We start from the raw sequence: 25,407 nt of genomic DNA, 5'->3' as shown, positions 1-25,407 counted from the left end.
AGCCTGATCCCACCCAGAGTGGGGAGCCTTCCAGTGTAGACCCCCCAGCCTCGTCCGTCAGAGAGGGGCCCTGCAGAGCCAGGGGCAGCCGGGTGGCCCTCGGCCTTCCTGGACTGCACACCCTTCACCCAGACCCCCTGGGCTCCCAGCTGGACGGGGACTGGGTGGGTCGGGGGGGCCCCTGTGGGGAAGGGGGGAGAGACGTGTCCCCATAGGACCTGGGTGTCCAGCAGGGGAGGGGTTCCAGGGCACAAAGACCCTCTCAGAGGCCACAGGGCTGGAGAGTGACCAGCGGAGGCTCGTCCTGGGAGGCAGAAAACGGCACCCAGCCCCCCACCCCGGGGCCTGGCAGCGCCGCCCCCCCCCACCCCCCAGCCCCAAGAAGTGCTGAGGGGACATTTCTGGCCCAGTGTCTCGCCCCGGTCCGCCGCCCCTCCCCCACCTTTGACAACTTCAAGAGAGACCCCCCCTCCCCACGGAAACGCTCCAGGCAACGCCCCCCCTCTTTGGGGGGCAGAAGGAAGAGGCCAGAGGAAGCCACTCCCCCCCACCCCCCCCCTCCCGGCCTGCTGGGTTTAATGACCCTTCCGGGTCGCCGGGTGGGGGAGGGGAGCGGGGCAGGTCTCCACGCTGCGGCTGGTGGAGGGGGCAGGTGGGAACCCCAGGGCCCCCCTGGGCCGGGCCCGGGCCCCCAGTGGCCGCCATTAACCCTCAGCTGGTGCCGCCCACCCCCTCCAGACCCCTCCCCCCAAGAGCCCTTTGTCCTCGGCCCCTACCCCCACTTTATGACAACCCCGGGGGAAAGGCATTCCCAGGCAGGGACCGGGGCGGGGATGGGGGGGCGCTGGGTGGTCGTTGGGACCTGGCTAGGGGGGCGGGGAGGGATCCCGGGCCACACCCTCCCACCCCCCACCCCCCCCACCAGTGCCTCCCGGAGAGAGAGGTCACCCGCTCAGGCCGGGCCTTGCAAAACACAGTTATTTAAAGAGTTGTGCAAGGCCGGGGCCCGCGGGTGGCGAAAGGGGCCCCTCACTCCACCCCGGGGGAGGGCGGGGGAGGGCGGGGCGGAGAGCTGGGGAGGGGGCTCGGGGAGTCGGGACGGGGGCGCCCGCCCCCCCCCCCCCCCCGCCCGGAGGAAGTGAGCCGAGCAGAACTGAAGAAGAAGAAATAAGACGACAAAAACCCCAGTCCGGATTTCAAAGGCTTCTTGGAAAGCGGCCGATTTGCATGGGTGGGGGGGGCAACCCCTCCGGCCGGGGCGACTAAAAACGGAAGATTATTGACAAACCCGCCGCCTGGGGTCGGCCGCCGAACGTTGGATTGACAAACGCGCGCTCCCCGGGCTTCCTGCGCCCGCTTTTGTGTCTGGGGGGCACTGGATGGGGGGGGAGGCGGGGGGGCTTTTCCCGGGGATCCCCGCCAGAGAGCCGGGGCCCCGGGCCGAACCCACCCCCTTATCCCGGGCGCGGGGACCTGGGGACCGTGGTGTCCCCTCCAGGGGCCCCCTTCTGCCCGGGAGCCGACACTTTATAAATAAACCGCCCGGGCTGGGGAGGGTCGCCAGGGAACGGCCTTCCGCACCCGGCGCTCCCACTCCGCGCCCTCGGGGCTCTCGAATAAAACACCCGATTCCGGGGAGAAAAAAATGAAATAAGAACCGGGAGCGCAGCCCCCCGCGCGCGCCGAGAGACCATTTCCTTCCGCTGGGGAGGGGGGAGCGCGCGCTCGCGACCCCCGATCGCCCCCGCGCGTCCCCGGCGCAATACGGTAGGGGGTGAGGTCTCCAAGGCGGGGGCGCCGAGCAAACTGCCCCAACTCCGACCCCCTAGGATCGCCTTCCCGGCGCTGGACCCCCCACCCACGTCGCTGCCCAACTTTGGGGACCCCGCTCATTGGTTTCCACGGCGCGCTGCGCCCACCCGAGACCGGAACGCGCGGTTTAAAAGGCCAGTGCGCGCGCCCCCCCCAAGCCTCACCGCGCGGGGCCCGCTCGGGGGGCGCAGGGCCCGCTCGGGGGGCGCATGCCCCGCGCTGGCGTCCGGCCCTGCCCCGGCCGCGCCTGGCCTCCCGCCCGGGCCGCGAGCTGCGCGCTGCTGGCTGCCGGCCGCCGCCGGGTTTGTGCCGCGCGCCGACTCACCGAGCCGCCAGCCGAGTCCGCGTCTACACCCCCATCCGACCCGATTGGTAAAAGGCTCCCCGCGCGCGGCCTCCCCCGCCCCTCCCCTCCCCCCGCCGGCGCGCTCACCGCCCCGCAGACAAATCACCGGGTGACAAATCGCTCTCAGATGCAAATACCTCGCCGGTGATTCAGCGCCGCGGCCCGGGACGCGGGGAGGGGTCTCGGGAGGCCCCCTCCCCCTTCCCCGAAGCCCCCTCGCGCCCCGCGCTCGGTCCGGCGACGCGCCACCGGCCCCGGGGCTGTTGGGGAGGGGGGGGAAGACTGGACGGAAATTTTCAAGTCGCGGCCCCTTTAAATGATAATAAATAATAAAAGGAAGGGGAACAGCGACGCGGGACGCCCCGCCCCCTGCCTAGGGAAGGTGGGCAAAGTGCGCGCCGCGGCCCCGAGCGCACAGGGCGCCCAGGGCGCGGGCGGGGCTGGGAGCGCCCGCGGGGGAGGGGAGGGGGGCTGGGCCTCCGCCCGGGCGGCCGGGGAAGGGTGGGGGCCTCGAGCCGGGTCGACGACCCCCTCCCCCATCTCACCGAGCACCTAGGAGGGGCCTGCCGGGCTCGGAGTTTCACCCCTGCCCCTTAGACGCGGCGCCCGGCAGCCGAGCCCCGGTTTGCAGGTCCGTAAAATGGGGATAGAGACCCGGGGGGGGGGCCCCGCGCGGGGGGCGCGGAGGGGCGGGCCTCCGAGAGGGCGCGGCTGCAGGGGGGCCTGGCACCCGCAGAGGCCTGGGGGTGGCGGGGGGCGCAGGGTCCCCGGAGGCCGGTCGCCAAATCGTGACGACCCCTCCCCCGATGTCGCCCCCTCTGGGGAACCTGACAGCCCCCCCGTCCGGGAGGCGACACCCGCTGGTCTTCTGGGCGCTAAGAACTGGACGATCATCTCCGTGTTCTGAGCGCCCGGCGGCCCGGCCATGTGCCCAGGTTCATTGACACCGCTGCGTAGCGAGACTCTTAATGTCCCCATTGCGAAGAGCGGGAAACTGAGGCACGGAGTAGTAGGGGAGCTCGGGGGTGGGGGGTGGGGGCGGGGAGTGGGCTCAGCTGGGAGGTCTGAGCCCCAGAGGCGACCCCTGGGGCTTACTTATCTCAGGCGCCCAGGCTCCAGCCCAGATAAGAGCCGAGTCGGGGGAGCACGGGAGGCGGGCAGGGCCCCCCCGAGGGCCCCCCACTTCTCGGAGGTCCCCGGGGGGTGGGGCTGGAGTCCTGGTCCTGAGTGGGGGGGTGCGTGGACAGCCCCTCCCCCTCCCCTGTGGCTCTCGGCCGTGCCATCTGCTCTGCCCCCCCCCCCCCATCGCAGACCGGCTCTGGGATTCCCCAGCCCGAGGGATGGGCGCGGGAGAGCCGCCCCCACCCCAGGGCCGGAGTCCCGCCCGCGCCCTGCAGGGACCCAGCCCTCCGGCCCCGGGGCTGCGTGTGGCCTAATGGCAGCAGGTGGCAGGGAGGCCTCCCCCTTCAGGCTGTTAGACACCCCACCCCGGCTGCTTCCCCGCCCCCCGCGGGGAGGGACAGACCTCTGCCCGCGGAGGGGGCGTGGGGAGCCCCAGGTGAGCAGGGCAGGGGAGGCGCCCACAGAGGGGCCAGTGCCGAACAGGCCCCTCCGCACCAGAGAGCCCAACAGATCAGCATGCACCCCGGGGGGTCGCGACCCGGCAGGTGCGTGGGCCTCCCTGTGCCTCAGTTTCCCCTTCTGTAAAATGGAATTCATTCCTGGCATAGTAGTTTTGAAGATTACATTTCCCCCTCTTCAAAGGGAAGGAGGCAGTGGGGGGGAACCCTGAAGGGCAGGAGGGTGCTGCCCCTCCCCCTCCCAAGGGACGCTGTGGTCCCCACGGAGCTGGGTGCTATCTCCCCAGAGGTGCCAGGCCCGGGAGGGTGAAGGGTTGCAGGATCCCAAGCTGCCTCCAGCCACGGGGCTTCTATTTTTAGCCCCAGGAGGGAGCTGGGAATTGATACAGACTTGCTGGCTCCACTGGGGTGGGCAGCAGGCCCAGGTTCCAGCTGCCTCCTGGCTGTGTGATCTTAGGTTAGTGCAGACCCCTCTCTGGTCTCTGTTTCTCAAGCTGGGAAATGAGTACAGCTACCCCAGCCCTATACAATTTCCTGGCCTGACCATCTTGCGGGGCCCCTGTGGGTTTTGGATGTTCCCCCCCCTCCCCCCCCGGCAAAAACCAGCCTGATCCTCACCCAGGCCCTGAGTCAGTCACTCATCCTGCTGTCCGCTCAGGGGTGGGCGGCATCCTCTTAAAAGTTCCGCTGGATCCCAAACTGGCCACCTTCCCACGTATCTTCCTCCTCACAGTCGCACCTCCGGGCCTTTGCACTGGCTGTTCCCGCTGCCTGAACCGCCCTCCCCGGGTCACCCCATGGCCGGTGCCTTCTCCCGACTCAAACTGGAACGTCCGCCCCTCGGAGCGCCCCCCCACGACCTCCCAGAGTCCCCATCACCCCATCACGCCGCCCTCCTTTATCTCCATCGAAAGGCTTCTGTTTCAAAACAGCTCTATTTACTTAACCTACTTGGCCCTGCTGGCGGCTGGGTCCCCAGCCTTGAGGCTGGCCTGGTACACAGTGGAGCTCAATACATGTTGTTTGATGGATGAATCCGTGTGTCCCCGCCCCTCCTCCTTCCTCCCACGGGATTTTGGGTGTCTGTCTACACAGAGGTGCAGGGCAAACCGAACTACTCGCCATCTCGGTGTCCCAAAGCAAAAAAGCCCGGAGCGGGGTTGCTGGGCGCCCCTTGACCCGGTAACCCCCGCCCTCTGCTGTCACCCGTGCTACCTCCAGGTTGCCTGTCGCTGGGAGCCAGGGTCCGGGAGAATGTCATCCTAACTTCTTTGAAAATGAGAAGAAAAAAGCGAGTATCTTCTATAGCGGATCCAGCCTGAATGATATTCGTCTTTACCCCAAATAACAATTTTTAACATTTTTTTCCTAGAAGGGGACCCCGCGAAGCAAAAAGGGCCGAGGACCCGGCAAATGAGTAGTAGTGCGGCTCTGTTCGCCCCGTGTGGCCGCGGGGAGCCTTTCAGCCGGGGGTGCAGGTTGGGGGACACCGGGGCCACCGCCCCCCCAGGCGCTGGGGACACCTTGGTGGCATCGCCCGGGGAAGCGAGACCCCTCCGCGGGGTGCGCGCGCCACCTGCCGGGCACCTGCGGGGCTGCGGCCTGGGGTCGGGGCCTGCGATGGGCGGGGCCTAAAGGGGGCGTGGTTCGGAGGAGGGGCGGGGCCAGCGATCCGCGGGCGGCCGCCAGGTGGTGCCGTCTCACCTGGAAACGAGCTCCCCGGGTCAGGCGGGGAAACTGAGGCCCGCGGAGCCAGGCTGTCGTCCCCTGGAGCTCCTTCTGCTCCACGAGGGGCTGCTGGACAGCGCGCGGGACTCGCGGTTAAATCTGAATTTCAGATAACAAATAATTTTAAGTTTACTGCAAATATTGAAAATTTTTTCATTGTTTATCTGAAATTGAAATTAAACCAGACGCCCGGGGTTTATCTCCATATCCCCTGGGGCCCATCCACATCCCCTCCCGGATGGGCTTTCCCGGCAGATGCCTGGTCCTGGCAGCCCAAAAGATCAGAAAAATAGTCATCGCCATCAAATAGTAATTGGAAAAATCTCTGCCTGCCTCAAACCACGTCCCTCCCTGCTTGGAAGCCTCTCATGGCTCCCGTCGCCCACCTACGGGAAAGACCCTACTCATCTCCGCTGCTGGCAAGGTCCCCACCACCTCTGTCCTCACCTCCTCCCCTTTCCCCTCCTCACTGCCCTCCAGCCCCACCTGCCTCCCTGCTACCCCTCAAATCCACCAGACATATCCTGCCTCAGGGCCTTTGCACCGGCTGTTCCCTCTGTCCGGTGCGATCCTCCCCAAGCTCTGGGCTCAGTTCACTTTTCTCAGACTCACCTCCTCCAGAAAGCCTTCCTGGACTGGCACCCACCAAGGTCAGCCTCCCAGTTACTCGCAATGGAGGCACATCTTCCCTTCACAGCCCTTTCTACGGCTGCCACTTTGCAGCTCTCTGGGTCGTTTGCCACTTATTGGCCCCGTGGACGACTAGCCAGGGGCTCCATATGAGGCGAGGTGAGGGGGGCGGTGGCTACCTGGCACGGGGAACAGTGCCCAGCTGAAAGGACAAGGACGTGAGGATCCACAAAGGGCACGCCCTGGGTCTGCAGTTTTGAAATGATTCCTCTTCCTGAATGTCCTTTTCGAGCCTTTAACACCATTTTATTTTACTTTTTATTTCCAGATAATTGTAGCCTCTCCTGCAGAGCCGTCTCCCTCGTTCCCTTCACCAGCTGCCCCGACAGTAACTCAGCAGCGTTTTGCAAAACCGCGGCACGGCATGGCCACCAGGAGGCCCACACTGAGGCCACCCTCCCATCTGACCCGGATCTTCTTTTCCTGGGACCTGTGAGTGTGGTTAGCTCTCTGCGACTTTGTCACCTGGGTAGGTTCGAGTGTCCACCTCCGGGTCCGGGGACGGGAGGTCCCTCGTGTTGCCCGCCCGCCTCCCCCGTCATCCCTTAGCCCCACAACCACGCATCTGTCTCAGTCCCACGATGTCGTCACCTCCAGCTGCTACCCAGATGGAACCAGACATCGTGTCACCCGTGGGTCCTTCACGCTCGCCGAGATTCCCGGAGAGCCACGTGGGGTGTTGTGTGTGTCTGTGGTGTGTTCTTGACCTTGTGCTGCTGAGCGGTGCTCCGTGGGGTGCATGCACCACAGCGGGTTTCACCCCCCACCTGCCGAAGGACGCCTGGGGTGTCCCCAGTTTGGGGCTTTTGATAATAAAGCTGCTGCCGACATCTGTGCGGGTTTGTGTGCGGACGGAAGTTTTCATCTCTCTGAGCTGATTACTCAGGACGCCCCCTTTAGCTTTTTTTTTTAATGTTTTTTTTTTTAATTTTTCCTTTTTCTCCCCAAAGCCCCCAGGTACACAGCTGTATATTCTCAGCTGTGGGTCCTTCCAGTTGTGGCATGTGGGACGCCGCCTCCACATGGCCTGACAAGCGGTGCCATGTCCGCGCCCAGGATCCAAACCGGCGGAACCCTGGGCCGCAGAAGCAGAGCGTGCAAACTTAACCACTCGGCCATGGGACCAGCCCTGCTTTTTTTTTTATTCATTTTTCACACAGAAATCACACCCCACCTTCTGCACACACCTCCTCTTTTAGTCCCCACAACACACTTGGTTATTCATCCCACAAATATCTATTCAGCCCTACTGTGCGCTGGGCCCCGGGGACCCAGTGGGGACCAGGTCAGACAGGCACCCGGCAGGTACAGCCCAAGGATGTCAGAGCTATGAGGGGGGCAGCACTCGGCCCGGACGAGGCGCCTGACCCAGCCTGGAGGGGGCCAGGAGGGCTTCCCGGAGGAGGGGGCAGCCAAGTTGATTGGAGGATGAGCGAGGATGCACCTGGCACAACAGAGGGAACTGCATGTGCAAAGGCCCAGAAGCGAGGAGGACAGCGGCCCAGCCGTTCAGGAAGCCACAGAGAGACTGCGGGTTTGGGGGAGAGTGGGGAGAGGCAGGGGGTGGGTAGGGCCTGCAGGCCACGGGGAGAATTTCCACCCTGTGTCCAGCCCAGTCCCCAGGCCGGGTCTCGGAGACCGGAACAGGCAAGGGTCAGGCCAGGGTCCGAATGGTGCCATGTTCTGGCCTCTCGGTCTTATTAACATCTCAGCAAATCTGGATTGTCTGGGGGCCCAGGATGGCCCCACATAATTTGTGAGGATTGGGGCCTCTGAGAGACGGGCGGTCCTTCTTCGGGGCGACTCCGCCTGTGGCCTGCAGGGCCGTCCTGGGTGGCTGCACTGATTCTCGCCCGCACACACACGCAGTTTAGCCCACCAGGACGTGGGTCTAACCCCGCCTCCAATCTGGGGGGGGGTCTCTGACACCCCCAAACTGTCGATGGGGTAGCAGTGGCTGCTGGGACCTGTGAGTCTGGGCCTCCAGGTCCTGCAGCTTCCACCATTTCCTGCACATTTCTGCCAAAGATGCCCTGTGACTCTGCCAGAGGCTTCCTGGTCCCCAGGTGAGCCACCCCCACCCACCCGCGTGGGGGATGGGAAGCGCCCACTGAGCGCAGCCACCCCACAGAATCCTGGGAGGTGACACGGATGCTGTTCTGCGACTCTCCATTTGGGGTGGTTTGTTACGAAGCAGTGGATCTGCCTCTCACACGGGTGGTTCTGCACCCTGAGCCCCCAGGAGGACTCACGGGACCGACGGCAGTCACCACGTTCCCAGCCAGGACAGGTACATTATTAATAATGACGCCTTATTTCATCCATTTTAAGATACACATGGGGTTCACGGTTTAACATCTCTGGGAGTGCGACGCATCTTACAATCTTACCGTCGACCACAGGCCCGTGTGCAGAAATTTCTATAGACGCTTCCTTGAAGGGGCCAGCATCAAAGCATCTCCACTTTCGGGAAATACAGAAACAATAATTACGATATCGATAGCAGCAAACAGCACAGCAAATCTGTACCAGACGTTACAAGAGGACAAAATAAGTTCATGACAATTATCTGGGACAAAAATAGATTAATAACAGAATAATAGCAGGTGCTGTTCAAGGAGCGCCTGTTCCCGAGGGGCCCATCTCCAGAGAAGGCTCAGAGAGGGGCAGCGTGTTCCCTCAGGACGCACAGCCTGCGCGGCCCCCTCCGCCGCTTCCCGGCTCCATTGGGATCCCGGTGGGGGTCGGGCGGGCGGCCAGGTGGTGCAGCTCGGCGCGGGGCGGGGGGGCGGCGGCGGCGTCCGAGGGTCCGGAGCGGCGGGGTTGGCGGGGGCGCCGGGGAGCGCAGGGGCAGACGCCGCGCAAGGCCCGACGGAAGTGGGAGCCCAGGAAGGCGTAGAGTAGCGGGTTGAGGGCCGAATTGCTGTAGGACATGCAGTGCGCCCAGGTCTTGAGCGCGTACGCCGCGTAGCTGCGCGGGTGCCAGGCGCCCGCCGGGCCCAGCGCCTGCAGCAACAGGAACAGCTGGATGGGGCCCCAGCAGGCGGCGAAGAGCAGGACCACGGCCGCCACCAGCCGCGAGACCTTGGCGCGCACGGCGCCCGCTCGCTCCGCCAGCAGCTGCCCCTGGGGGTGGGGGGGGCGGCGAGAGGAGGGAAGGCTGAGGGTCGGCTGGGGCAGCCCCCTCAGAGCTCCCCCACCGTGCCACCCCCTGGGACCCCTCCCTCGTGTCTCCCCCCCACACACACACAGCTTGGCCGCGCGCCCCCTCCCAGCCGCGCACCTGCAGGGCGCTGTCGGCGCGCGGGGGGCGCACGGTGGCCCGGCCCAGGTGGCGCAGCATGGCCCCGTAGCAGGCACAGGTGGCGGCCAGCGGCAGCAGGTAGAGCGCCAGCAGGTTGTAGAGCGCGAAGGCGCGCTCCAGGGCGCGGCTGGGGAAGGCCTCGCTGCAGTAGGTGCGCGGCCCGGGCGAGAGGCGGTGCAGGACGAGCACCGGCGCCGACACGGCCGCCGAGCCTGCACCACAGGCCAGGCTGACGACCTTGTCCGGGGGACTAGGGGGCGCGAGGGGTCCAGGGCCCTGGTCTCCCCGAGAGCCTCCCCGAGCAGCGCGCACTGAGTGCCTCCTGGGTCGCCCCCACCCGCGCCCTCAGTAGCCCTTCGCAGGGGTCACTGTTGCGCCCATTGCCCAGATGCACGACCGAGGCCGGAGAGGGGCAATTGGGGGGGGAAGCCCGGAGCTCGAGGACTTGTCCCTCCACCTCCGTGCAGTCCCCTCCCCCCCTCCCCCGTGCACTCACCCACCCAGATGCCGAGGCTCACGGCCAGCGCCAAGCGCGGCGTGCGGCGGTGCAGGGCGCGCAGCGGGAACACCGTCACGTACCAGCGGTCCACGCTCATGGCCGTCAGGGTGGCGCACGTGGCTTGCACGGAGACCTGGGAGCCCCAGGAGCCGGCGCGTGGGCCCCTGCCCGGTCCACGGCCTGCCCTGTCCCCACCCACTCTGAGGGTCCACCCCCCCCATGTCCAACCACTCAGGCGCACCGGAACGTGTCCAGGGAGGGTCCCCAGGGCCACAAGTTGAAGGGACAGGAGAGGAGAGGATACCAGAGAGGAGCCCAGCATGGCCGGGGAAGTGAGGGGACCACTGGGGGTCCACGGAGACCCCGAGACTGAGACACGGAGAGGCAGGGCCATCCTAGGATCGCGGGACAGGCGGGGCAAGAAGCCGCGGGGCCCAATCACCCTCCCGGGGCCCACGGCCACCCCACTCCGGCCCCCAGGACCCCCTATCTGTCTCTCCCCATAGCCCTCGAGCCCGACCTGGTTCAGGTTCCACCTTGTCCCACCCACCCCAGACTCTCTCCCCGCCCCGACCTCCTCCACGCTGTGCCCCATCTGGGCCCAGGCTCTCCCCTCCTCAGCCCAGACTCCGCCTCCCCGCCCCACACCCCCCCACCTCCCAGACTCCGCCCCCACCCAGACCCCGCCCCCTGGCTCCAAGGCTTTGTCCCGCCCAGGCCCCGCCCACCTCCCAGGCTCCACCCCCACCCAGGCCCGGCCCCTGGCTCCAAGGCTCAGGCTCTGCTCCTGGTTCCTAGGCCCTGACCCACCTAGGCTCCGCCCCCACCAAGACCCCGCCCCTGGCTCCCAGGCTCCGCCCCACCCGGACTCCGCCCCCAGCTCCAAGTCTCTGCCTCTGCCCAGGCTCCGCCCCCGGCTCCCAGGCCCCGCCCTGCCCCGGCTCCGCCCCATCCAGACTCCACCCCCGGCTCTCAGGCTCCACCCCCACCCAGACCCGTCCCTGGCTCCAAGGCTCCGCCCCTGCCTAGGCTCCGCCCCTGCTTAGGCTCCGCCCACCTCCCAGACTCAGCCTCTAGCCAGGCCCCGCCCACGGTCATCAGGCCCCGCCCCTCAGGCCCCGCCCCCGCCCAGGCCCCGCCCCCGCCTAGGCTCCGCCCACCTCCCAGGCTCAGCCTCCATCCAGGCCCCGCCCACGGTCCTCAGGCCCCGCCCCACTGCGGGCCCCAGCCCATCAGGCCCCGCCCCCGGTCCCGCCCCCGCCCAGGCTCCGCCCCTGCCTAGGCTCCGCCCACCTCCCAGACTCAGCCTCCATCCAGGCCCCGCCCACGGCCCCCAGGCCCCGCCCCCGGCCCGGCTCCGGCCCCGCCCCGCAGCCCGCGCACCTGCTGGATGTAGTTGACGAACTTGCACATGAAGTCGCCCAGCACCCAGGACGGCAGCGGGTAGAGCAGGGCCGTGAAGGGCACGCAGCACAGCAGGAAGGTCACGTCTGTGGCCGCCAGGTTGGCTGCAGGCGGGGCACGCGCGGGGCTGGACGCGGGGCGCGCGGGCCTCAGCGCCACTCAGCGCCCCGTGCATGCCCTCCAGCCCTCGCCTCGTCCGAGGGACCAGCAGGACGGCTGGGGAAGGCCCCCGACGCCCTCGGGCAGAGAAGTTGGGGCACCCTCCAGTCTCCCCCTTTTACATTTCAAACGTCCCCGAGCACCGGCTTCATAGCTATTCAAGCAACAATCTGCCCGACTCACCACCGCCCCCCAACCCCGTCCGGGCTGGGAGAGCATGCGCAGACCTCTGTCCCCCTGAGCCCCCGTTTCCTCCTGTGCACACTGGAGACAGGGGTGCTCGCCCAGCAACCACCACAGAACAGAGAACACTGCACACTCACCTGTGCCGGGTAATCCACCCCCCACCCCCATCACACAAACGTGCAAACCGAGCCACTGGGGCAGAGGCCGCAAACTGGGGGTCCCCGGGCCAAGCGGTCCCTCCCCCACCCTCCTTCTCTTCGTGGGGTACCGTCTAGTAAGAACCACATTTCAATCGGACGTCTTCCTCCAGCGACAGGGGCGAGCTCTCCATGCGCCACGCTCTCCAACCTCCCTTTTATCTACTGCAGCCCCCAGGGAACCCTCCAACGCCAGAGTTTGCGACCTCTAGCCTAAGGTTCGGGGGACAGTAGTTCCCGGAGCCCTGCTGGGGAGAGACCTCTATGGGGAGGGCCCAATGCACCACCAGGGGTGCGCTCCGCCCTCGTGCTGACCCCCCGGCCGGGCAGGCGGGCGCGCAGGCAGGGCGCAGAGCCCGGGCGCTCACCGATGTAGAAGTTGGTTACCGTCCGCATCTGCTTGTGGCGGCAGATGACGAAGAGGACCAGAGAGTTCCCCGTCAGGCCGAGCAGCATGAGCACGGCGAAGAAGAGCGGCACCAGCCAGGCGTCCACCGGCCACGGCTCGGGGGCCCCATCGTCTGAGGCGTTGGCGCCACGGTCCGGGCAGCCCGACGCGTTGGCCGGCGCCCACCAGGACGCGTTGGGTCCGCACGTCGCCACGGCGGGCATGGCTTCGCCGCCCTCTTCCTCCTGGTCGCCCTCGGGGATTGCGCCCCGGGATCCCCGCGGAGGCCCTCCTCCTGCCGCCCGCCCACCGGGGATGCGCCCGCGGAGCCCGGGGAGGGTCTCGGCTGGAGGCCACCGGATCTGGAGGGCGGCTCCGCAGGGCTCAGCGGCTCCTCTGCTGACGCCGCGCATTTATACCCCGCGGCCCCCCCCACCCCCGACCCCGCCTCTTCTCCGCCCTCCCTCCCCCGCGCGCCCTCCACTCGCCCGCGCAGCACCCCTCTCCCCCGCTCCCTCCTCACCCCGCACGGTCAGGGCGAGAGCGCAGGAGGGGCCGGCGGGAGGGGGGCTTCGGGCCGAGACCGGGAGGGGAAGGCCACCTGGAGGCCTGGAGGCTGCTGTGGCCCCTGACCTCGCGGCCAGAAACGCAGCACAGAGACAACGGAATAAGGCGTGTGGCAGGTGGTGACTTAGACCCTGCGAGGGGCTGGGGCTCCATGTGGGTGGGCCCAGGCCTGCGGTGAGGCCGGCCCCCAGTGGAGGCCCCGAGTGTCGCTGGGGCTGCAAGGAGCAGTCCCCTGGGGCACCGGGGAGCCATGGAAGGTTAAGAGAAGTGAGAGAGGCCTGGGATCTGGCGGTTACAAGATGCCCATTCTTCAAAGAACTTGACCTTCTTGGGGCTCCAAGTGCTGCCACGCAGACCCCAGCTGGCAGTGGTTGGCAGATACCTGCTCTGGGGACATGGCCATGGCCACCTGTGACGCTGGCAGAGGACACAGTTGGTCCCAAAAATCCACACCTGGAAATGTACCCCAGATACAAGCCCACGAGTCACCCGACAGGGTGCCAGGACATTTGGGCCATTGTACTATGTAGCAGAGAAAAAAGATGCTGCCATTCGTGCAAAAAAAGACCAAAAAGGGGCAAAGGAAATGGATAAATATGCACAGGCGTCTGAGGGACGCACATCTCCAGAGGGAAGTACAGACAGCTGGGGGGAGGGAGACGGTTCCCTGTTTGCCCTTTTTATGCCTTCTTGACAGCAGCGTAAGAAACCAGGAAAGGAAGAAGAACCCCTCTGGGGCAGTAACGAGGGACGGGTTAGGACGAGGAGACCAAGGTTGCTCGGTGGGGCTGGAGGAACTGTTGTGGGGAAGCTGCTGAGTCGGACGGGCTGGACCTTCGAGGTGGGGGCCCTGGGGGGCAGCTCATGCCCAGATTGAGGGTCCCCGAGGGTATTAAGAAGATGCCGGCCAGGTCCCCTGGGAGGGAGGCCCGAGGATCAGGGCAAGGGAGGCCCAGGCTGCGGCCTCCAGAATCAACATTTACGGAGCAGCTCATCCTCCTGGGCCAGAGCAGGGAGCAGACGTTCCCGGCCCCCAGAGCCCCTCCCAGCACCCCCCCACACCAGGGGGTGTCAACTCGTCACCACTGATTCCTTTTTGCCTCTTTTCACATTTATCCACATGAAGCCACACAGGAGTCTTTTCACTGTTTTCTTTTTTTTTTTCCACCTTGCTCTTTATTTATTAAAGCAACTAAGTCATTTGTCTCATACAATTTCCACCAGGCTGGATCTGGTGGGTCACGTCCCTGGGGTGTCCCTTCACACGATCCCCGGTTCCCCACTTTCCTTGTAGACTGAAGGGCAGATTCTAGATTCTGGAGTAGGTGTGATTTTCTGCTAGAAACTCTCCCATGGCTCCCCAGTGCCCTGAGGACAAAAACCAGGTCTGTCATCACATGACATCATGCGCCCCCTCCCCCGCTCTGGCCACTCGGGATGTCCCAGGGCCTTTGCACTGGCTGTTCCCTCTGCCAGCACACACTTCCCACTTTTGCAGCTTGCTGGGGCCCCCTCTCAGGGGCCTCCTCTTCCCCACCCCACTCAGTGGGGGCGGGGTCTGTCTTGGTGACTGGGGGAGGGTCCCCAGAGCCCAGCACGGGGCCCAGCCCACAGTGGCCATTTGTTGAATGAATAAACCCTAAATGGCAAAGGGGGAGGGGCTGATGCCCTATTTTTACAGATGGGTAAACTGAGGCACCAGCTGGGCTCCAGGGGCTGTGCTTTGAGGACTGGGTGGGGGCTGGTGGAGGAAAGGCCCTGTGGGTGCTGGGTGGGGGGAGTCCAGGTCATTTCACCTGTCCCCCGCCTCTGGAAAGGACGTCCCCCTCTTCCTGGCTACCCAGGCCTCAGTTTCCCAATCTGTCCCCCAACTCTGGCGGCCTTGTGGCCAGAATCGCCAATGCATCAGTTTCCCCGGTCTGTCCGTGGGGCTGCGTGATCCCCCGAACCTGCAGGCCGGTGTCTGCCCGCCACCCCCCCCCGCCCCTGCCTCAGTTTCCGGATCTGTGCCAGGGCTGGGTGACCCTCTCAAGACGCCCAGTGTCTCCCCTGCCACCGACCCCGCCTCAGTTTCCTGGCCTGTCCTTGGGGCTGCGTGCCCCCCCCCCCCACCAATGGCAGCCCGGGGTCTGCCTGGCCCTCACCCTCTGCCGCAGTTTCCCCATCTGTCCCCAGGGCTGCTTCCCTCCCCCCCGCCCCCCCTCAAGTTTCCCGGTCTGTCCACGGGTCTGGGTGCCCCCGCCGCCCCCCTGCAGCCCGAGGTCTGCCGGCCCCCGCCCCCGCCTCAGTTTCCCAGTCTGTCCCCGGGGCTGCGTGCCCTCCCCCCGCGCAGCTCGGGGTCTGCCCGGCCCCCGCCTCAGTTTCCCGGCCTGTCCCGGGCTCCGCGGCCCCGTGGCCGCCGCCCAGCACCGCCCGCCCGCCCGCGGCCCCGCCCCGGCGCCCGCCGTCACTTCCTGCCCGGCCGCGGAGGCCCTGCCGGGCGGCGGCGGCGGCGGCGAGCGGGCCATGGTGGCGCTGGAGAACCCGGAGGGCGGCCCGGAGGCGGCGGCGGCGGCGGGGGGCGCCCCGGGCGGGCGGCGGACGCTGTGAGCGGCGGGCGGGCAGGGGCGGGGGGCGCTCCTGCGGACTCGGGGTCCCCCGGTCCCCTCGCTGCGGCCCCGGGCCCGCCCCCTTTGCTCGAGGACACCCCGGGACGGCGGGGGGGTGGGGGCGGGGCGGGGGTCTCCTTGTCGCCCGCTGGTCCCTGGGGGTCCACTCCCCGCGTGCCCGCCCGTCTGCGGCGGGCGGGGGGCTCCCCGTTCCTGCGTTCCTGAGGTCCCCGTGCGGGTGCGGACCCCGGGGGGGACCCCGACGCCGTGCGGTGTCCCCGTGTTTACCCGAGGCGGCCGCTCCTGTCCCCGCGCTGGGCGTGACCCGCCGGGGCCTGTTTACTGCGGGGTCACGGCCCCGCCTCCCGGGACACGGGGCTCCCCGTCTATGGGGGCGCCCACCGGGGGGCAGGGGGCTTAGGACCAGGCCCGGGAGCCTGCTGACCCCAGGCAGGTGGAGCCGCCCCCTGCGGGTTTGCACCCCGGGGTCCCCGAGTTTTGACCCCCGCCGGCCTTTATGCAGGACCCCGTGTGCCCACCCTGCGGTCCTCGTTCCTGGGGGGTGATGAGTCCTCTGCTCTGGGTCCATGTCTGCCCCCTCCGTGTGCCGGGCGGGCGGGCGTGCGGCCGGGGCAGCTTATTCTGCGCTTCTGTGCCTCAGTTTCCCCATCTGTTAAGTGAGATGACAACAGCGGCCTCTTCTCAGGGCGCCTGGGGGCCCGAGACCCTGCCCTGGGACGAGCCCGGCAGAGGCGAGCGTGGGTTCTCCACTTGCTACTTAAACCTCTGAGGATTTTACTTGTTTCCTTATTATTTTAAGCGAGTTTATCATTTCCTTATTTTTATCCTTCTTTTGCTCTTATCCTATTTCTCGGGACTTTCTAGCGTCTGTGTTTATTATGACCTTGCGGTTGTTACCTCCGCTGCGGGGGGAGCGGGGGGTGTACCCAGGGGCCATATGGGTCTCTACAGATGTGGGGGGATCCGCCCCGAGGGGAGACGATGCCCCTTTGCCGAGGCTCTGACCCCGGGCCAGGTGGGTCCCTCTGACCCGCCCCCTGCGCCCTCACCTCCTCATCCTGGGGGTGTGGCCCCTGCTGGGGGGACCCCGGGCACCCCACCCAGCCTGAGTCACCTCCCGCTGCAGAGCCCTTGGTGGTTTCCGGCTCTGGAAGTAGGTTCCTGTCAGCGGTCCCTGGGGGAGGGGGCCGGCCGCCCAGCACCGAGGTGGCCGGATTCCCCATTTCAGGGGCGCAACCGGGGCCTGGCTTAGCAGGGGGGCCCGACCCCCCTCACTGGATGCTGGCTCCCTCCCCGGTGAGAGCATTTCCCGAGGCCCGAGGGGTCCAGGACGCCCCCCCCACCCCCGCCAGCTGCCCCGGCTGGGTCCTCAGTTTCCCCGTCTGTGAAGTGGTCTCTGGGTGGCATGGGAAGCAAATGAACTGGCCCTTGGGGGCCGTGTGTAAACAGAAGTTCAGGGATTCATTCAACAAACAGCTGTTGAGTACCCGCTGTGGGCCAGGCCCTGCGGACACAGCAGGGACCAAGACAACCCCGTCCTGTTCCCTAGCGAGGGAGCCAAGGAGTAAACAGGTATGTGGGCCAGCTGGTGTCAGACACCCACTGGCGAGGCAGCAAGAGGGCCAATCGGGCGATTCAGGGGCGGGGCGGCTTTTGGGGAAGCTGACTTGTGAGCAGAGACCAGAATGAACTTCAGGCAGCGGGCTCAGCCGTGCAAAGGCCCTGAGGCAGAGCATCTGAGGCACCAGGAAGGGGCCCCTGAGGCAGGAGGGGGAGCGAGGCAACAGGCGGGGGGCGGACCTCCACGCTTTGACGTGTGGATGTTTTATATAAAGTTTGTGCTGGTGCCCAGCCCTCGCCCTGGGCTGCCTACAACCCTGACTGGCTGGGGACCCGTGCTGCCGCTTCTGCCCGGCCCCCGCTGCCCCGTCCCCGGGTCTCCAGTGGGCCCGGCCCTGCCGTCTGCCCCGAGGCCGCGTGTTTCCCTGTCCCGCTGGAGTCGGGCTGAAGCCGGCAAGCTCGGATTGGTGGTGGGATTCATTTCCAGGGCTCAGCTTGGCAACTGAGGCCACAAGAGGGCAACCGGGCCCGGACCCATGTGGTCTGGGGACGGCTGGGCTGGGCCGGGCTGCCAATGCCAGGCTGAGGAGGAGCCCTCGAGGGTGCTAGGGAGCTATGCTTGGTGGTAGAGCAGGGGAGAGGCCCGTGGGTCTGGGGGTCTGGATGGAGAAGCCAAGTGGGCTGTGGCCTCGGGCCGCCAGTGTCCTCTGTGGGCCCAGCAGGAAGCAGGACGGCTGACTGGTCACCCGGGGGTGTGGGGTCGGGGTGTGGTCCTTTTCAGACCCGGGTTCAAATCCCGTTGGTGTCCAGTGACATTTCTCTGGGGCCCCGAGGCTCCAGCTCTCCTTGGGTCCCACCCTGAGCTGAGGTCCCCGATGGCTCTCCCCGGATGTGGCCTCTGTTATCGGCCCCCACCAGGCTGCCATCCTGGACTCCGTCCAGCTGCCGGGGTGGAGACACCGGGTCCAGCCTCAGCATCGTTGGCTCTGTGCTGACTTGGGTCGCCACGTCCTACCCTTCTTGCCGCTGTGGGGTCCCGGGATGGTGACCTCGTGCCTCGGTTCGCAGATCTGTCTAAAGGGCATCAGAGTAATAGTATTGGCCTCTCGGAGGCAATGGTGAAGGAAGGGGAGGGCTCAACCCAGGGACGTTGGTATGATTGATGGTGTGGCTGAGGGAGTGATCTCCCTGTCACAGGAGGAAACCAAGCAGGTTGCAGCTGAGTCAGTGGAGGAAGGTGTGTGTCCTAGTCCCTCTTGGCCCCGAGTGTCCCCTCCCAAACCCACAGGCACCTGCAGGGGCCATTCTGACCTCACTTTGCAGAGAGAGAGCTGAGGCTCCAGATCACATGGGGAAGCATCGTAGCCAGGATTCGAACTCAGATCTGAGCTCCAGGGCCCAGCCCGGGATGACGGCTACTTGCACCCGCGTGAGTTTACCCGGCAGATCCTGGCGCGTGGATGTCCGCCTGCCCCACGCTGGGTCTCTCAGCCTGTCCGCTTTTCCGTCCAGCGGCCTTTCCGCCAGGTGCAAAAACTCAAGGCTGGGGCTCTTTACATATGTGTAGACCCCGTGAGCCGGCTTCCCTGCTGACCCCTCTGAGGCCTCACGGCCCCGCCGTCCTCGAGCTCGCGGGGTTTTCTAGAGCCTGTCGGTGGCTGGGGGAGGGGTCGGGCTTCCGTGGTCAATTTGCGTTTTGGGAACTTTGAACATTGGGAAAGTCTGGGTGGAATTTTGGACTCGGGGTTCTGGTCATTGGAATTGTGGGATTTGTTTGGGAGACCCGACTTGGTGGTTATTTTTTAAGCGCCTACTGTGTGCCCGGCGTGCCCTGCCCACGGAGGTGGGTGGCCATCGGGGGAGTAGGAGGGACGTGATCCCAAAACCGAGCAGGCGGGCGGCAGGTGGAGGGGCCGGGGTCTCACGGATGAGGTTTGATGGGACCCCGAGAGCCGGGGGGGGGTGGCGAGGGGTGGCGTGTGGCCGGAGCCGGGGGACCCTGGGAGGGGCAGCTGGCAGATGGGACGAGCGAGTCCCGACACCCCAACCGTCGAGGGCCCGAGTGCCCGTCCGCCCGCAGCGTGAGGGCCCTGCGCCCGGCGGGGACGGTCCCCTCAGCCCGAGGTCTGGGGGTCGCCAGGAAAGCCGGACAGCTTGTCTTTGCTGGAAGTTTCCATGGAAGAGCCCTGGCCCCCGCCCCTCAGCCTGCTGTCCCCGGCCTTGGGTCCCCAGCGGGAGGCCTGGCTGCGCCGCTAATCCGACCTGCAATTAACGCCATTAGCTCCGAGGAGGGGAGATTAGCCGATATTAGCCGAGAGGGGGCCGCTGCAGCCCCCTCCCGGGTCCTGGCCCCTGGGCACAGTGCGGGGTGGGTGGGGGGCTGGGGGGGCAGGTGGGCTCAGGTGTCGCCTTGAGCTCATGGGGGGGCCGCGTCCTGGTTTCTCTGCTGCTGGGGGTGGGGGGGGGACGCTCCATGAGGTCACGTCTCCTGAGAAACTCCTGGAGGAGGGAGACGCTGGGCCTGGGGGGGGGGCAGGGCAGCTTTTCCCAGCGACCCACCCAGTGTGCGGCTTAGGGCCAGTGTCTTCCCTTCTCTGAGCCTCGGTTTACTAACCCGTCCTCACCTCGTACCTGCTTCCCGGGGGATGTGACGATGAAATTAAATGAAATTCGGAGGGTCCAGGGCTCCACACATGGGAGAGGGTGAGCTCCCCGTCGCTGGGGGAAACCAAGCAGGGGGATGGCTATGGGACCGTGGCAGTGTCAGGGTTCCGCCTAGGGGTGCTGGCCTGTCTTGGCCCCAAGGACTGACCCCCCCCCCCTCGACCCCCCAGGCCCCTTCCGGGATGCCTGCCCACTCTAACCGGCTCCCAAGTGAAGAGGTTCTCAGCCTCCAAGCGGAAGCAGCACTTCATCAACCAGGCCGTGCGGAACTCAGACCTCGTGCCCAAGGCCAAGGGGCGGAAGAGCCTCCAGCGCCTGGAGAACAGTGAGTGGGGGTCGGGGGGGTGCCTCCAGGGGGACCCCCAGGCCTCAGATGAGAATGGTGTGTGTGTGTTGGCATTATCTGTTGCCCTTACCGTGAGCCTAGCTCTGAGCTGGACACTGGGAGCTCTGGGCATTGGAGTTGGGGCTTTACAGGATGTGCAGGAGTTCAACAAGCCAGGGAGCAGTAGGCGTTGTGGAGGCTGGACTGTTTCTGTCCCTTCTGGGAAGGACAGTTGGAGCATGGAAGTGGGGAGACCAGTGTGAGAGTAAAGGCCCTAAATATAGAGGCCGCGGCGGGGGGGGGGGGGGTGGAGATGGTCCTCAGGTCCCCGTGGAGCTTGGGGGGCCCGAATGCCACCCCTTAGCCCAGGGTCCATCTGTTTCCACCTAGCCCAGTACCTGCTGACCCTGCTGGAGACAAACGGGGGCACACCGGGTCCTGAGGACGGGGACCTGGCTCCCCCAGCGGCGCCCGGCATCTTCGCGGAGGCCTGCAACAACGAGACCTACGTGGAGGTGGGCCCGACCCTCCGCGCTCGCTCCCCCTGCTCCTGCCACACTGGCCTTCTCTCGGTTCTCGTCCCACCACCAGGCATTGCCCATGCTGGTCCCTCCACCAGTTGCACGCATGCCCCTCTGGTCCCTTGATGAATGCCCCCTCCATCTCCCTCGGGGTCCCCATCCCGCCCCAGAACCTTCCAGCACCTGTGATCCATCTGCTCATCACTTGGAATTAATTACTCGGTGGGGGGTGCATTTGGTCCATAGGGATGCCCAGCCCCAGACAGGCGGGTCCGCAGGTGCCCCCTGAACTTGCGGGCCCGGTGGGCAAGCGTGTCCACAAGGAGTAGTCCGTGCACTTGGTGGGCCTCTGCGTGCACAGGCCACATGCGGAAACAGAGGCCCTGGGGCGCGCAGTCATTTGCCCGGGCCCGCCTGCCTCTCTTCCAGGTCTGGAACGACTTCATGAACCGCTCCGGGGAGGAGCAGGAGCGGGTGCTCCGCTACCTGGAGGACGAGGGCAAGAGCAAGGCGCGGAGGAGGGGGCCTGGCCGGGGCGAGGACCGCCGGAGAGGTGCGGGCCTGGGGCGGGGGCGAGGAGAAGGGGTGGGGCGAGGAGAAGGGGTGCGGCGGGGCCTGGCCCAGGGTGCAGGGAGGAGCCTGGGGTGTGGGCGGGGCCAGGGTGCAGGGAGGAGCCTGGGGTGTGGGCGGGGCCCAGTGGATGGGGGAGGAGCCTGGGGTGTGGGCGGGGCCCAGAGGATGGGGCGGAGCCTGGGGTGTGGGCGGGACCCAGAGGATGGGGCGGAGCCTGGGGTGTGGGCGGGGCCCAGAGGATGGGGAGGAGCCTGGGTGTGGGCGGGGCCCAGAGGATGGGGCGGAGCCTGGGTGTGGGCGGGGCACAGAGGATGGGGCGGAGCCTGGGTGTGGGCGGGGCCCAGAGGATGGGGAGGAGCCTGGGTGTGGGCGGGGCCCAGAGGATGGGGGAGGAGTCTGGAGTGTAGGCGGGGCCCAGAGGATGGGGAGGAGCCTGGGTGTGGGCGGGGCCCAGAGGATGGGGGAGGAGCCTGGGTGTGGGCGGGGCCCAGAGGATGGGGCGGAGCCTGGGTGTGGGCGGGGCCCAGAGGATGGGGGAGGAGCCTGGGTGTGGGCGGGGCCCAGAGGATGGGGGGAGGAGCCTGGGTGTGGGCGGGGCCCAGAGGATGGGGCGGAGCCTGGGTGTGGGCGGGGCCCAGAGGATGGGGGAGGAGCCTGGGTGTGGGCGGGGCCCAGAGGATGGGGAGGAGCCTGGGTGTGGGCGGGGCCCAGGGGCAGGTGAGAGGACCCTGGCGTGTGGACGGGCCCAGGGGCAGGTGGGGAGGTACCTGGTGTGTGGGCGGGCCCGGCGGCTGACCTCAGTGGCTGCCCCGCGACTTGGGCTCTTGCAGAGGACCCGGCCTACACGCCCCGCGAGTGCTTCCAGCGCATCAGCCGGCGTCTGCGAGCCGTACTCAAGCGGAGCCGCATCCCCATGGTGGGTAGCAGGCTGGGCCTCCTCTGTCCCCACACGCCTGGTCTGTTTTGATGGCCTTTTTTCTCAACTTCTCAATGGAGGTTGAGGGAGGGGGACACTGGTTCCCCGGTGTGCAGTGGAGTCCTGGAGACAGGGCGAGATAGAGACCAGTGTAATCAGACTGCAAGACCCAGGGCCCGGCAAAGGGTCTCCTTAAGGGTGGGAGGGGCAGGGGCAATGAACCTGGGCACTGCAGGATGTGTAGGAGTTCACCAGGCAGTAGGTGCAGGCAGTCAAAGATATGGAGATATCGAAGTGCCTGCCGTCCTTGGAAACAGTTAGCCTCACGGAGCCCGTCAGAGGCTGCCTTTGAACGCAGGGCCTTGAACTCTGGAGGCTCCCCTGGGCGTGGGGGGTCTGGATCCCACAGTCGGCCTGACCCCTGGGCTGGCCTCTCCCACAGGAAACGCTGGAGACCTGGGAGGAGCGGCTACTCAGATTCTTCTCGGTGTCCCCCCAGGCTGTGTACACGGCCATGCTGGACAACAGGTGACCGGGTGGGGCGGACGTGGCAAGCTGCCCGGGGTGGCCGGCTCTGGCCCACGGCCACTCACCCCCCCTCCCTCCGCAGCTTCGAGAGGCTCCTGCTTCACGCCGTCTGCCAGTACATGGACCTCATCTCGGCCAGTGAGTGCCTGGCGGCCCCCGGGACCCCAGTCGGCCCATTCAGCCCCAGGAAACCGAGGCCGGGGTTACACCCGTCTGGTTACTCAGCGGGAGCTGCTGGGGAGGAGAGAGCGGGAGCAGAGTTGGCAGCGGGCTCTGTGTTAATTCCCCAGAAGCCCCCTGTGCGTCTGGCCCACAGGGGTGACGCTGTGGACACAGACACCCCTCAATCTGCCTCTTCAGGACTTGCGGGGAGAGGGGCCTGGGGGATGAGGCTGGGACCCCGAGATGAGATGAGGGGTCCCCAGCAACAGCAGGGTTCTCATTTAGCCATCGTCCTCTTCCACTGTGCCACGCGTGTCACTTCCAGCAAGTGCCACGTCCCGGGGCCTGTGTCCCCGCTTTTGCAGCCCCCCAGGGAGGGTCCTCGCAGGCCCTTGCCCGGCCCCTGGGCGCCCCATCGGGTCCTCGCTCCCTGCGCCTGTCTCTCCGCCTCCCGCCTGCAGTTGCTAAGGAGACGGTTTCCATGGCAACCTCAGCAGGGCTGCTCCTGCGGCCCCCACGCTGGCCTTTGTTCCCGCAGACTCCGGCGAGGGGCTGGGCTGGGGGTGCTTGTCTGTGGGAGTCGACGGGGGGCCTGCACACGGGGGGAGGGGGGTCCCTGGGAAGATGGGGCCTCTCGCCTGCCTCGCTGTCCCTCTCCCTTAGGTGCCGACCTCGAGGGCAGGCGGCAGATGAAGGTCAGCAACCGGCACCTGGACTTCCTGCCGCCGGGGCTGCTCCTGTCCGCTTACCTGGAGCAGCGCAGCTGATGGCGGCCCCGCGGCGCCCAGACCTCCCTACCATCCGCTAAAATATCTTTATTATTTTTAAAATTTGCCTTTGGAAATGTAATCTTCCCCCCTTGGGGTGGGTCTGTCTCACCCCGGCCCGCCTCCCTGCCCAGCCCTTCCAGATAAACTCTGGCGGCTGGAGCTGCCTTGGACTATATCGGCCCCGTAGCTCCTCGCTCTGGGACTTGTATTTCGGCGGGGAGACCCGGCCTGGTCACTTCCATGTTCCTTCTTCGTTCAGATTTTTCCGCCTGTTCTGAAGCTTAAGCGAGGAGGGAGAGGCTGGGTTTTTATCACTTTTAATGAATTTGATGTGATTTGTTGTAGATTTTTAAATTTCCCTTTTGGGAAGAAAAACCAAAAACTCGCCCCCACTGATAAATCCGGGGGCGTCGTTCCAGTCCCTACTTGACCCCCCACTCCCAGTTTTTGGCTTCGTGGAGGTGGGTGGGGGAGTCTCTGGGGCCTCGTCCCTCGCCCTGGGACTGTTACGTCTTGTGTGTGTGTGCGTGCGCGCGCCTGGCGACCCAGGGCGGAAGCTGCGTTTGAAATGCTGGTTTTACCCTCTTTTGGGGATGTGTGTTGTCCTCCCCTGGTGTCTTTTGGTGGCTCTTGGGGCCCCGCCGGCTCTATACACCCCCCCCCCCACCCCGTTCTCCCCGCCCTTCCTACCGGGGGTCTGGGACTTCCGGCCAGAAGCCTCCGCCCCCGGACCACCCCGGTTCCCCTCCATGTCCCCTCGGCGCTCCCAGCCTGATGCTTTGGGGTGTTCTCGGGCTGGCCACTCCGGCCTGGGCCCCCAAGAGCAGGGCTGGGGGCGCCACTCCCGTGCGTGTGTCTCATTGTGCTTTGGGAAGAGTGCAGAGTCAATAAATTCCTGGTGCTCTTGTCTCCGCTGTGGGGTTTCCTTTGGGGCAGGGCTGGGGGAGCCTTAGGCTCCGGGGGCGCCTGGGTCCTGTCCTGGGGGGCTGCAGGCCTCGGCGACGGGGCTTGGCGCTGAGTGACGCCCCGACAGTGGGGCAGGTGCGGGGAGACTGCTGGGGGTATCGGCCCCGGGCCCGTCCCCCCCAGGTGCCCAGCCTGGAACCCCAGTTCTGCCGTTTCCCAGCCGCGTGGCCTCTGGTCACTTGTGTGAGCTTCCTGGGGACAAAGTACCCCACATTGTGGCTGAAAACCGCAGGAATCCGTCGCCTCCAGCTCTGGAGCCGGAAGTCCGAGATCCAGGGGGGCCGGGCCGCGCTCCCCCCGGAGGCTCCGCTGAGGGTCCCTCCCGCCTCCCCCGGCCTCTGCGGCTCGGGCATCCCCGGGCGTGTGGCCGCGGCCCGCCAGCCTCCGCCTCGTCATCATGTGGCCTCTCGCCCTGCGTGTGTCCAGGACTGGCCGGTGTCCCGGGACGGCCCCAGCCTGGGTTTTCCGTGATCTCAGTGAGGCACGTGCCCTGCTCATGGCGCCACGTCGGGGACTCCCTGCCGTCCACGCGGCCCCTCTCTGCTGGGGGGGGCCGTGAGCTCCTGCACTCGGGGTCCCCCCTCCACACCGAGCCCTCGAGAAGGGTCGCCGTGCGCAGCCCTCGCGGGGGTGGGAGCTGCACTGAGGCCAGAGCTCTGCGTTATTATTGGGAATTCCACATGACATCTCTCTTCTCCCCGCGTGTTTATCCAGCTGTTAGATCTCTAGGGTCGGGGCCGGGCACCCAAGTGGTTGGGTTCGCGGGCTCCGCTTCTGCGGCCCAGGGTTTCGTTGGTTCGGATCCCAGGCGCGGACATGGCACCGCTCGTCAGGCCACGCTGAGGTGGCATCCCACATGCCACAACTGGAAGGACCCACAACTAGAATATACAGCTGTGTACGCAGGGGCCTTTGGGGAGAAAACGGAAAGCGGTGCTAGGTCCGCGCCCAGG

General features: G+C 66.5%; 3 protein-coding genes and 1 long non-coding RNA gene across 9 annotated transcripts in view; 2 read left to right on the top strand and 2 right to left on the bottom strand.

Moving 5' to 3' along the window:
- The window catches only part of ARID3A (AT-rich interaction domain 3A), a 28,788-nt gene extending 26,311 nt beyond the window's left edge, over positions 1–2,477 (bottom strand). For 2 of the 5 annotated variants that reach the window (XM_070272293.1, XM_023644301.2), the window contains exon 1: positions 2,296–2,477. The gene's annotated coding sequence lies outside the window, so the exon portion shown is untranslated. The other 3 variants (XM_070272294.1, XM_070272292.1, XM_070272296.1) reach the window with 3 other exon arrangements.
- An 83-nt stretch (positions 2,478–2,560) lies between these two features.
- Positions 2,561–6,986, top strand: LOC111774157 (uncharacterized). Its single transcript, XR_002808976.2, has 3 exons — positions 2,561–2,789; positions 6,425–6,625; positions 6,754–6,986. It is a non-coding gene; the product is annotated as an uncharacterized lncRNA (long non-coding RNA).
- Positions 6,987–7,276: 290 nt separating this feature from the next.
- On the bottom strand, positions 7,277–12,682 carry KISS1R (KISS1 receptor). 2 transcript variants are annotated; one of them, XR_011440297.1, is made up of 6 exons: positions 12,274–12,682; positions 11,343–11,467; positions 9,957–10,092; positions 9,440–9,672; positions 8,547–9,282; positions 7,277–7,600 (listed from the first exon to the last, which is right to left on the bottom strand). XR_011440297.1 is itself a non-coding variant. In XM_023644296.2 (5 exons), exons 1-5 carry the CDS (start codon positions 12,515–12,517, stop codon positions 8,836–8,838), a joined length of 1,185 nt encoding a protein of 394 aa, XP_023500064.2. In that variant the 5' UTR covers positions 12,518–12,682; the 3' UTR covers positions 7,277–8,835. The 2 variants fall into 2 exon arrangements, 1 of the variants encoding a protein (XP_023500064.2); XM_023644296.2 differs by having other exon boundaries at positions 7,277–9,282.
- Positions 12,683–15,308: 2,626 nt separating this feature from the next.
- Positions 15,309–24,397, top strand: R3HDM4 (R3H domain containing 4). The gene is made up of 8 exons (XM_023644295.2): positions 15,309–15,445; positions 19,864–20,018; positions 20,409–20,533; positions 20,969–21,092; positions 21,943–22,028; positions 22,471–22,556; positions 22,639–22,694; positions 23,382–24,397. The coding sequence occupies exons 1-8, from the start codon at positions 15,366–15,368 to the stop codon at positions 23,483–23,485; spliced, it is 816 nt and encodes a 271-aa protein (XP_023500063.1). The 5' UTR covers positions 15,309–15,365; the 3' UTR covers positions 23,486–24,397.
- The last annotated feature ends 1,010 nt before the right edge of the window (positions 24,398–25,407 follow it).

This window comes from Equus caballus, chromosome 7, assembly GCF_041296265.1.
Source record: "Equus caballus isolate H_3958 breed thoroughbred chromosome 7, TB-T2T, whole genome shotgun sequence".
NCBI classification, from domain to species: Eukaryota; Metazoa; Chordata; class Mammalia; order Perissodactyla; family Equidae; genus Equus; species Equus caballus.
Note: the sequence above shows the minus strand (reverse complement) of the source record. Positions and strands in the feature narration are given on the sequence as shown.

Excerpts from the sequence above, each read along its gene's own strand:
- KISS1R (XM_023644296.2), bottom strand. The coding sequence starts at position 12,517 with ATGCCCGCCGTGGCGACGTGCGGACCCAACGCGTCCTGGTGGGCGCCG. Across the intron at positions 11,468-12,273 it reads GGTAACCAACTTCTACATCG|CCAACCTGGCGGCCACAGAC; the intron begins GTGAGCGCCCGG and ends CCCCGCCTGCAG. Across the intron at positions 9,283-9,439 it reads GCGCCGACAGCGCCCTGCAG|GGGCAGCTGCTGGCGGAGCG; the intron begins GTGCGCGGCTGG and ends CCCCACCCCCAG.
- R3HDM4 (XM_023644295.2), top strand. The coding sequence starts at position 15,366 with ATGGTGGCGCTGGAGAACCCGGAGGGCGGCCCGGAGGCGGCGGCGGCG. Across the intron at positions 20,534-20,968 it reads ACAACGAGACCTACGTGGAG|GTCTGGAACGACTTCATGAA; the intron begins GTGGGCCCGACC and ends CCTCTCTTCCAG. Across the intron at positions 22,029-22,470 it reads AGCGGAGCCGCATCCCCATG|GAAACGCTGGAGACCTGGGA; the intron begins GTGGGTAGCAGG and ends CCTCTCCCACAG.